At 41.3% G+C, this 12,267-nt stretch overlaps 1 protein-coding gene across 7 annotated transcripts in view; it reads left to right on the forward strand.

The window, feature by feature from the left end:
* DTNB (dystrobrevin beta) overlaps window positions 1-12,267 on the forward strand; it is a 160,798-nt gene that overhangs the window by 92,164 nt on the left and 56,367 nt on the right. For all 7 annotated transcript variants that reach the window (XM_081101374.1, XM_081101373.1, XM_081101372.1 and 4 more), the window contains one exon: window positions 9,258-9,335. In XM_081101374.1, the coding sequence (XP_080957500.1) occupies window positions 9,258-9,335 (78 nt within the window). The remainder of the gene's footprint in view (window positions 1-9,257; window positions 9,336-12,267) is intronic.

Below are 12,267 nucleotides of genomic sequence, written 5' to 3' on the forward strand. Positions count from 1 at the left end.
ACCTACCTGGCAGACACAGTCGTGCAGGTGCTTTCTTATCAAGCAGTTGGCAATTAGGAGAAGCCCTGGGGGAGGAGGTGGGGGTGCTCCCTCACGTCCCCACCAGAATGGAGTTGCTATCCCGGTTAATTGGGCCACTGGATTCTATTGCAAGAGGGTGTGTTTCATGTTTAAGCTTCTGAGGAGTGGTACCTGCTCTGCTTGCTGCATCTGCCTTCCTGTAATCAGCGGCCTTCGACCGCGTGATGGGCCGGCCGACGGAGGGCAGACGTGTGTTGCCTTCTAACCAGTTGTTCCCTCGTACCCGCTCTTTCCCACAATGCTCTGTAGGATCAGCTACCTTGCAGAGAAGATTCTTCGTCATGTGATTGTTCTGTTTCCTTAGAGACAATAGCAGTGTAATGCATTAGAGGCCAGATCCATAGAGAAAGAAGGAGCACTTGCTACAGAATGTAAAGGTTTGGTAGCTTTTCCTGCCTTCATGTTTTTACTGCTTGAGCTGCTGGGCTAATGATGATGGTGTTTATTTTTTTGGTAGGATTCTAGAGCCTCTGGAATTTCTCAGGCCATTATTTTAAAAGGGGAAAGTCCACTGTGTCTTTTTCTGTGTGGCTGATTGTATGAAACATGAGAGTCAGCTTGTTTTCTCTAATAATGTGTTTGTTTCCATTTAAAAAAAACAAACAAACAAGTTTCAGTCCTGACCATATAAACAGGTCAGAAAATGACATTGCATCATTCATTTCATTGACCTCTCCGTGAGCAGTAACTTACTGAAATATTTACGTTGTCATCTTTTCTCGTCTTTCTAGAAACACAGGAGTCAGTGTCAATATAAAGTATTGACAACTTCCTCTCTCAGTTTAACGAGCAAGGAGAACAAAGGGATTATTCATCATGGAAAGGCTCTTAAAATAAAATAGTACATTCCTGTTGACTTTTATCTGTTTTTGTAAGGCCCTTTGCCTATTTTTCAATATTATAATATTAAACTGAGTGATACTACTAAATAATTTGCAAATAATTGTCTCCTTTACAATTCTATCCTTTTTCAGAGCTAGAGAGAGATACCTGGGTTCTTCTAGGTCAGCGGTTCTCAACCTGTGGGTCGCGACCCCTTTGGCGGTCGAACAACCCTTTCACAGGGGTCGCCTAAGACCATCCTGCATATCAGATATTTACATTATGATTCATGACAGTAGCAACATTACAGTTAGGAAGTAGCAACAAAAATAATTTTATGGTTGGGTCACAACATGAGGAACTGTATTTAAAGGGCCAGAAGGTTGAGAACCACTGCTCTAGGTTCTGTTTCATGGTGTAATTTCTACATAAGAATGCGATTGTGGTGAACCTTTCCTTCCAGAGAAATATTTCATTATAAGTCTTATACCACAAATGGCTCTTAAACTAGAAGAAGCAGGAAGTGAGGCATGTCTGCCTATTAATAGGTCTTTTTTACATTAATGAGTTAATTGCCACCTGATTAGTAGTTCCTTTTGGAATTTTTAAATCTTTTCTGTCGATTAATACATTGTAAATGGCTAATAAAGTAAAATGTACTTCCTTGGAAGTCTGATAAACCTCATTGTCAATATGTAATACGGTGTTAGTATCTACATTTACAGTACTATTTTGTTATTTTCTTTACCTTATGGTTTTCCAAAAGGCAGTTTTGTTTGCCTGTTTGTTTAATTTTTTGGCTTTGTCCAATAACCGTGAACCTAATGGAGTAACAGGAAATGGTTGGTCTGATACACAGGAATAAATAAAGCAAAACATCACACGACTCAAGGAGGATAGAAATGATCCACAGTTGTCGTAACTCTTGTCCAGAGGCTGGGTGTCTCTTGAGAGACTAATAGAATTATGTAGATTAAAGGGAGCTTAGAATCTGCCCTCTGTGATAGTTCACCAGAGCTACAGTGTGCCATTATTACAGAGCCATCTCAATCCCATGCATCTTCATCATAATGGAATAATTAGATAAGCTGGCTTTCTTAGCAGGTCGTGTAGAGCTTCAATGTCGGGACCTGTGACTGGGTTTACAGGCTACTAATTTTGGAGGGAAGTGACTAAGAAGAGAGAAACCTTTGTTCTAAAGCTGCATTCACCCGGCTGGTCTCCAGCAGGGCCTGGATCCCAGTCGCTCTCTGCAGCCTTTCTCCTGGGAACAGTACCCTCTTCTTTGGAGACTGGGTCCTCCCTCAGCCCTAGCCATGTTTTGCTAAGAGGACTGCCAGCCACCGTAGCGGGCCCTCTGTCTCCCGGAGTGGGCCCGTGACTCCAGGCAGATCTGAGTGTTTTCTGGCAACTTCGGATTGGAATGAGGAAGAGGTTCCTTCCTGCAGTGGTGAAGCTGCAGTGTGTCAGGCAGAAGCTGTTTCTTGCTAAAGGTATAAAGCTGTGAGATCTGCATAGACTCTAACCCAAAATGAGATCTCAGCAAAAATAACAGCCAGTGTCAATGCCCTGCTGACATTCCAGGGGCCTGGAAGCCTGCTGCACCTCACCTTTTAAGAAGCTTAGTTGTGAATTTAATTATGATACCAAGTAAATTCCTCCCCTCCCCCAGGCTAGTTCAAGTTAAACTTGAAGCCAATGGTTTTAAAGTGGGCCGTGGTTCTCAAACTTGAGAATTTACTCTTCCCTGAACACTCCAATCTGAAAAATTTGCATAATAGAGATGCCTGGGTTAGGATGGTGAGTCTGTGGACTTGATCTGTTCAGTAGCTTTAGAGCCAGATAAAAGTGGACTGGTTCTGTCACTTCTAGCTTTGTGACCTTGATCATGTTAATTGTCCCCTTTGACCTTCATTTCTTTATTTGTAAAACTAGAGGCCCAGTGCACGAATTCGTGCACCATTAGGGTCCCTCGGCCTGGCCTGCGGGATCGGGCCAAAACCAGCTCTCTGATATCCCCCAAAGGGTCCCGGATTGCAAAAGGGTGCCGGCCAGGTGGAGGGACCCCACCAGTGCACGATCGGGACTGGGTAGGGCTGTGGGGGGTTGGCCAGCTGGGGAAGGACCACAGAAGGGCTCCAGGGCGTGTCTGGCCTGTCTCACTCAGTCCTGATCGGCCACACCCCAGCAGCAAGGTAACCTACCGGTCGCAGCATCTGCCCCCTGGTGGTCAGTGCACGTCATAGTGAGCAGTTGAGCGGCCTTAACATATCATTAGCATATTACTCTTTGATTGGTTGAATGGCCAACCGATGATCGGACACTTAGCATATTAGGCTTTTGTTATATAGGATAGGAATGCCATCATAGGTAGTAGCAAGAATCAGACAGTGTGTCTGAGGACCTAGCTCAGTGCTAATGCAGTGCTCATATTCAACAGATGTTAGTGTATTACTCCTTTCCCCCAACCCTCTTCAGTGTTCTGAAAGTAAAAAAATATGTGCAAAGTACTCAGCAAATCTTGTACAGACAGACCTTGGAGGTATTGAGGTTTTGGTTCTAGACCACTGAAATAAAGCAAGTATCACAATAAAGCGAGTTGTAATCTTTTTGCTGGTGGAGGGTCTTGCCTTCAATTTGTAAAAAAATGTAACATTTGTGAAGTGCAATAAAACAAAGTACAGTAAAACAAGGTATGCCTCTAACTGTTAACTTCTTAGGGCTTTTTCATATTCTTTTATTTAACTGGTCTTTGGTTCATTTTTTGAAATAATTAAGTTGTAATCTGTGCTATAATTTTATACATTTTTATTGTAAATGATAATTGTTAAGTCAGATTTGACCTAAAAACTGTAATATGTTAAGCCAAAGCTTAAATGCTTATTGTCTAGATGACTGATGCTTTTGAGGACTAATTGTATTATAAATTTCTTGTGGGCAGGGACAATCTTCAACTTGTTTTTGTTTTTCTCAAAGCCCCTAACAGTACTAGGCATGGATTTTTGTCTGTGTGCTGATCAAGACCTTATTTATCTAAATGGAGTTTATAGTAATAAGAAGGGCTTTATAAACATACTTGAAATTTCAGGAGCCATTTCTCTGATAAGAGAGGAGAGAAAGAGCGTAACTTTAGCAAATCCATGAAGAAGGACATTCAGGATAAGTACCTAGTTGATTTGAAAGCAGGGGCTTAGAAGAAGCAAAAGAACAATTTGTTTGAAAGATGTGGAAGACCTAAGTAGTTTAATAGGTAAAAGAATGAAGTTGTCTACAGTGTGGGTTTTGACTTTGTCTTAAAGTATGGTGAGATCTGCTACATAACCTTAAAGATGAGAAAAGTATGATCAAAGTAAGTAGGGAAGGTAATTTCAGAAGCCACACAGGTATCTAGGATTGAAGACAAAATAAAAATAGTTGGCTGCAAAAATCTTAAGTGATTAAATGTATTTAACTAAAATGATTAAGTACCTCATTGTAAAGCATTGTTGTGGGCAATACAGAAAAGGAATCAAGTAACTGAAAGCATTAGGCATAATAAAACCTTTTCCCCTCTTATACTAACAGTAATAAACAGACCAAAACATCTGGTAAAGAGTTCCCAAGCGTGTGATTGGCAGCTGTCAAGGTAAAAGAGAATTGCAGAATCTTAACCTCTACAAAAAAAATAGTCTTGGAAGAAGAGCAGGATAATGAGCAAATACTTTTAAAAGTATAGGATAGGGCCTGGCTGGTGTGCCTCAGTGGTTGAGTGTCAACTTATGAACCAGGAGGTCATGGTTTGATTCCCAGTCAGAACACATGCCCAGGTTGTGGGCTCAATCCCCTGTAGCGGGTATGCAGGAGGCAGCCAGTAGGTGGTTCTCTCTCATCATTGATGCTCCTATCTCTCTCTCCCTTCCTTTCCCATCCTCTCTGAAATCAATATATACATACACACACACACACACACACACACATATACATATACATATACATATACATATACATATTAAAAGTGTAGGGTAGGGGTATCTGCCCATCTGGATGACTTTTTACAGAAGAGGTTTGTCCAAGGGCTTATGGAAAAGTGACAGTCCTCACAGGTGCCCAAGATCTCACCTTTCCACTCAGCCTTCAGCGCTGGCTTTGTTCGTGTCGCCCTTTATTCACTTACAATTTTTAAGTAGAAATTTTGTTGAAACAACAACAATATTATACTTTCACATTCTTGGTTAGCACAGAGTTTTATCCAAAAGGTGTTCTAAGTCAGTGTAGAAAGCCAACACAAGGAATTACACTCTGTTGGTCCTGTGTCGCACTTTTTAAAAAAATCAGCTGGCTGATAAAATAGATAATTTGCTCTTTAAAATTACATATTTTGTTAGGCTGCAGTGAGAAATCCAAAAGATATTTGAAATTAAGATTTGATTTTTTTTTAAATATATTTTATTGATTTTTTACAGAGAGGAAGGGAGAGAGATAGTTAGAAACATCGATGAGAGAGAAACATCGATCAGCTGCCTCCTGCACATCTCCCACTGGGGATGTGCCCACAACCCAGGTACATGCCCTTGACCGGAATCGAACCCGGGACCCCTCAGTCCGCAGGCCGACGCTCCATCCACTGAGCCAAACCGGTTTCGGCTTAAGATTTGATTTTAAAGTCACTGTAATAAGTTAGGGAGGTGTACTGGAAGGAAACAATTTTTTCTAGGTTGTCTAGTTTTCCTTGGCGCAGCCTAAAGGTGGCTAAGAATGGGAGTTCTGCAAGCAAAGGGTTTGAGTTCACATAGACCTTTATAGTACAGTTCTAATGATGTGATAGGGGAAAGAATAAATCACGCAGAAACTGTACTCTGGGACTATTATTTTACCTTCCTAGCAACAACTTTACAAGAACTATGATCGAACATCACGCTACTGCTATTAATTTGTGGACAAAACAGTCTTGAGTAAGTTTTTCCAAAAGTGCAGCAGTCCAAGGTAGTTGAGACTCTACACCGTAACAATCAAGAACAGACTCAAGAGCTATCTTGCTTGGGTTCAAGTCCTACTTCAGCCACAATTTTGGTTGTAACTACAGGTACATTACTTCTCTCCATGCCTTAGTGTCTCCATCTGTAAAATAAAGATAATAATAGTATCCACCTTATTGGTGGTTGTGAGGTTTGAGTGAATCATGGGAAATGTTCAGACTGAGTCTGGCACATTATTGAACACCTAGCCAGTATTGCTGTTGTTATTAGAGACACTTTCCACTCTTGATTCCATTACTAAGTCACAGATGGAAACTTGCCACGGCTGCAAATACTACAAATATACCTACCAAATATAACAACTAATAATGTCACTATTCTACTCTCAGAGAATAGTCTCGCCAAAGCTAAATATCACAGAAAGATCACTTCTTACACACTCTACACAGTCAGCATGGTGTGACTCACGATCAGCAGATATCTCTTGAAAGCCTGCTCCATATGCAGGTACTCTAAATACAATAAAGAAATCACACAAATTTCTTAGTCTAGTAATGGAGATCATGTAGAGTGATTTGAAATGTTTTCTTTCTTTGAGAAAGAGAGAAGGGAGGAAAAACATTTTTTAAAGGGAAGTGGTCTGTAATTTTAACAAATTACCTGTACAATTAAAACACTTGTTTGTTGTTTCTTGTATGCTTTTTAAAAAATATTTTAAAATTTATTTTTAGAGAGAAAGGAAGAGAGAGGGATAGAGAGATAGAAACATCAATGAGAGAGAAACATCATCAGTGGGCCCCTACTGAGGCATGTGCCCTCACCGGGAATTGAACCAGTGACCTCTTGGTTCCTGGGTCCATGCTTAACTGCTGAGCTACACTGGCTGGGCTGTATGTCTTTTTTTTAAAGGTGTATTTTCACTTTGCTCATTTATGTAATTGAAATCTTAATAATTTTATGAATTTGTGTGAAGATTGTTAATTCTTGCTTTGTCATGTTTGTTGAAATAGTTCCCCAAATTTGTATTTTTTCCCTATCCTGATTTTTTTAATACTTCAAATGAATTGGTCTTTTCCTTCCTAATTTTTCTATCAATTTTGAGCTTAGAACATCCTCTCTATCCATAAACCCGTATTTTTTGTCCTAATTTATATAATTTAGCATTTACATTAGCTCTTTAACACCCTGGAAATTTATTTTTCTTCCTGGGGTAAGGTGATCCTCCTTTGCTAAGACCTTCACCAAAGGAAAATATCGAATATCTGGCGACATGTTGAGGTTTTTCAGTAGGTTTTGGATGTTAAAGAAGATCAACAAGACTGAGCCGATGAGTGGTGTCAGCTCTGCTCTGTAAGTTTCTGTCTTCACACCAGGAAGCATTGTTTTCAGCTCTGCCTTACGGGAACTGTGAAGACTTTTTAAAGCAGAAGTCATTTTGGTGTATTAATCCCCTAAGACAACATCTGAGCTGTTGACTTTCACAGTGAATTATGGGTCTAGTGGTAGATACTGTAGTAAAGATCCCCTTTATGTTTTCAAATGTCTCTTTCATCTTGGACTGCAAACACATACCCATTTTCTTATCAAATATGCTAGAAGTTCAGAAGGGGTATGAAATTTGGGGCAGTTAACGAATAGTTTACGGCTTACATTATTGTCTGGTTTTGAATATTAGAAAAGAGGCTTTCATATGTGTGCTGTCACATAATAATTGGACATGGTATTTGCCAAGAGATAGAGATGATTATTAAAGACTTTTGAGACATCAGATCAAACAAAATGCTACAGATCATGATATTTTATCACATGGATCCATGTATAAGGAATTAAATTTTTTTCTATTGTCATTTTTTTCTCTGAGAATGTCAGAAAGGAAATTGAATACAGTATCTTCAACACCGATACACATTATGTAACTGCATTAGTTTTGAAAGCAACATGAACACGTCCTTATCTTATTTTGGAAATGGGTTGCTAATAATAATATATCAGAGAAGCAAAGTCCATTCTGTTTCCAGGATCAGAATGCCTCTGGTGCCCTCAGGAATGAAAAGCTATGATGCTTTATTTATTTCTTTCATAGGAATTATCTCCTTGTTCCATTTGGACAATTAAGAGAATCACTGGCAAAAATGTGAACTTAGGACTAAAATTAACCCAATCTCTGCGTTCATTTCCATTATTAGTCAACCTAAAACAATTGATTTATTATAACTCAGCAAAGCCAATAGTGTTAATAGGCATGAAAGTTTGGGGGGGAAAGTGCATATCTGTCTGGAAGACAGGTAGTAAGATAAGTAATGCGATGCGAAGTCTAGCTATAACGGCGTACTTTAATTCTGCATGTCTGACAGATGGCCCTGTCATACACAGGGAGGAACGTGTAACAGTGAGCACAGTGCTGTGGCTTAAAAACCAAGAGGCCCAAATCTGTTCCCTGCAAATTACTTTCTATCTTTGATCCTCTTCATTAAATGGGAAATTATTTAAAAGATTTCCCTACCCAGAAATGAGATTGGTTTTTTAAAAAGGAAGTGGATAGATAGATGTAGAGATCTATCCATCCATTCCTCTTAACCTTTCCTCCCGGTTCCTTGGCTCTACCTAAAACATTTCACTGGAGCCTTTACTAGAAAGTACTATGCGTCATAGCCAGTGTGGCTCATCGAATAGAGCATCGGCCTGTGGACTGAAGGGTCCCAGGTTCAAGACCAGTCAAGAGCACATGCCCAGGTTATGAGCTCGATCCCCAGTGGGGCGTGCAGGAGGCAGCTGATCAATGATTCTCTTTCATCACTGATGTTTCTGTCTCTCCCCCTCCCTCTCCCTTCCTCTCTGACATATGTATGTATGAAAGTACTGTGAAATCTATAAAACAATAAAGGTTCTGGTCCCTTAATATTTACCAAGACTTGCTAAGTATAACCTCTGCAAAAACATTTTACCCAGTTAACTCAGCTCTTAAAGGTAGGAGAAACCAGGAGATAGTTACCAAAATACCTAAATATAAGAGAAGGGTTTTGCTGCTTTACTTCCCTGTTTTTGATGGACAAATTTCTTTAAAAGAACTTCTTTCCATTTCAGAGAGGCAGTAAGAGATTTCCCACGAGGAGCATTTAGCAATAGCCATGGCTCCAAAGGCAAGAAACCCTTTGTAGCTGCACCTGGCCGGGAGGTGCGCCCCCTGGTGCATCGGAGCTCTGTGTCCTCTGGCTTCTCTGCGAGAACCTTCTGGTTGAATTGACTGCGGGCTGGGATATTGATTGACTTCTGCCCCCACCCCCGTGGGTCCCACTTATCAGGAATGGTAGTCGGTTCTCTCGCCCTTATCATTCTTTCACTTGTTCCTCCCAGTCACGTTGGTAATTATTAATATTATGTCTATGTCTTTTCTTTCAGCCCTCCTCGCCCTCTGTCCAACATGAATGACACCATGGTTAGCCACATGTCCTCCGGAGTGCCCACTCCCACCAAGAGGTATGTGTCACGGCTTGCGCTTCAGTCACCACTCAGGTTTGGGACAGGCTCTGGCCTGGGAAGCAGAGGATCCCACAGGGCAGAGAGGACTGGCTTGCTCTCTCCTCCTTTCACTGTCTTTTAATGTTATTTTCCACTTTTTACTTATTTATTTTCCTACTAACTCATACATATAGCAACTGAAGGAGTCTGCTTTGAATGGTGCCTTGAGGTGGAAACTCTGCATTTGTGACAAGCAGCGAACATAGTGTCAAAACAAATGAGGCATGTTTGAGATCTTTTTTTTAAACATTAAACAACATTTTGATAATCATGAATTTCAACACTTTTGCACTGAAGTTGAGAGTCAGAGATGGATTCTGTGTCCTAATTAGGCTGTGTAAATTAAATTAATCCCTTATTTTCTCCTAAGTCATTCTGTACATGATTCATAAACATTTAAGTTGAAATGCATGAGTCCCTCTCTTAGTCATACAAGCAGTTTCCTTTAGGGACCGTCAAGGAACTAGAACTGTGTGTCTCCTTTCTCTTCTTAATTTTCTCCAAAATTCTCTTAGGCAGCACTGAAAAGAATGTAAGATGCTTGCTTTCTATTTGATGTAAGCTGTTTCTTGACCTGAGCGATGCAGAAACTCCCTCAGGGGCAAAGCCATTAAAGAATTCTTTCTAACAGTCATCACACCGAAAGGAAAAAAACAACAACAAAGGCATTCCGACCCACTCTCCAGCTCCTCCCCGGAGAAAACCACATGTACTGATTGCTTTGGAGTAATTCAGCCGTAGAAATGTCATCTGGTTAATAATACTTAGACTTCATGTATAACATGCAGCAGGTCCTCGAATAGCATCATTTCGTTCAGTGTCATTTCCGCATAACATTGATGAAATGCTATCGGAACTTGTCTTGTTTATGTCAATCAGCCTACAGTAAAATTGGTTTCATTATACATAGTTTCCCCACAGTTGCAAGAACCACAGCGTTAAGTAAGGACTGACTGTGTAATACTTTAGATCAACTATGTTTGTTCCCATTGGCCATAACTCCTAGAGCAAGGTTTCCCAAATTTGACTGTTGAGAAGAATCACCTGGGTCCCTTATTAAAAATACAACTATCTGGGACTACGTCTCAGGACCTCTGAACCAACGGATCCTGAGAGCCAGAGAAGCTATACTTTTAACAAGTATTCCAGGTTATTCTTTCATCAGACAAGTATGGAAAATAGCCTTAGGAAGAAGCTAAGTAGGAAACCCTACGGCTACCCAGGAATAGAGGATTTAGGGATTTAATAATCAGAGTGACCTGATAATACAGAGTTATTCTCATGGAGACTCAAGACCAGGTAAGAGTGCTTGCCCAGAGTCTTGCTGAAATACTTCTAGCAGGGGAATAGCCAAACCACTTATTTTGGGCAGAGTTGAATGGTACAGTGTTCATTCTAGAACATAAGCTTCTCTCTCTCTCTCTCTCTCTCTCTCTCTCTCTCTCTCTCTCTCTCTCTCTCTCTCCCCCCCCCCCCCTCAGCAAAATGAAAAAGTTCTAATGATTTCCTATATATCACTGTGTTAATAGTTAACATTACTGTATCCTTAGAGATTTAAGAGGATAGATCTCATATTACATGTTCCTACTCCAGTACAAGGGAAAAGAAAGGCACAAACCCACAAAGGCAAAAAGGGAAGGGCGGACGTGTCCAGGGCCACAAAAGCCACGGAAACGCCACCAGGTGCCCTGCACCTCTTGCCTCTCTCAGTCTGCCTTCGCTCCTCCCGCGGAACAGCTACTTCTCAACACTGACGCTTCCCACACACGTCCCTGGCATTGTCACTTGTAGGGCTGCGTGTCTCCCGTGGATGAGAAAACTCCAAGGATTGTGTTACAGCCCATCCTGTGTGTATATGATGGGTTACACCGTTAAGAACAGACGAGAGTGATCCTGGGAAGGAGAAATAATGGAGGTTGTTGGCAGACCACTGTTTTGCTACCCAGCACACAGATGTGTGCAAAAGTATGTCCATGCCCACTTACACACACCCACACACGCTTCTGTTTCCGGAGTTTTCCTTCTTCACATAATACAGCTTTCCATATACATCTGCAAACGCACGCACGCCTTTCCAGGGAGTCTTACCGCCTCCTGTAGACAGGATGGGTCCTAGAAACCTGGGTTATGTCCGCTCGTCCAGATCAAGTCTAGATGTGTCCTTCTGTGATTTATTAACCTTTTCTACCTTGGATTGAATGATACATTTTAGGCACCCAAACATCCAGTGTACAAAAGTAGAAATCTGAAAATAGGACAATTGTAACTTAAGGAAGGGGGAATGGAATTAACAGAAGCAGCATGTTAAGCCACATTCGCCTGTGTTCTTCTTGGAATGCCACCAAAATGACAGTCAAGACTTTTTAAAGCAAAAACCCACAGGAACAAAGAAAAATGAGGAGACGATAGCAACAACATTCCGGAACCAGCGAAGCCGATGGATGAGTGGTCACTGATCTGACAAACTGGAAACTTCTAAAGCCTGCGCGGATGGTGAGAGGAGCCCGGAAGAGTCCGTTGTGGGGATTAGGCTCCAAAAGGGGACGAGAGGACTGGCTGGCCGTTTGTATCAGAAACACCCAGAGCCTCAGATTGTCTCCATGACGGGGCAGCCGCCCTACCCCACCCTGCCAAAGCGTTGAGGTTTATGTGTGGAGTTTCTGGAACAGTGCAACTCCCATAAAACCCTAGATGTCTTAATTATCTCACCCTTGGTGGGCTGAGGCAGCAGGCTTTCAGACAACCTCCCTCCCTTGCAACATCATACCGAAGACTTAAAGAAATCACTGCCTACACCCACTCGTTCCTCTGGAACTCTAGTCATAAGAGGCACACGAACTAGTCCCAGGATCCCAGGGATGATAATTATTCCAAGTTGAAAACTCCCCAA

This window comes from Myotis nattereri (assembly GCF_964212035.1).
Source record: "Myotis nattereri genome assembly, chromosome: 10".
NCBI classification, from domain to species: domain Eukaryota; kingdom Metazoa; phylum Chordata; class Mammalia; order Chiroptera; family Vespertilionidae; genus Myotis; species Myotis nattereri.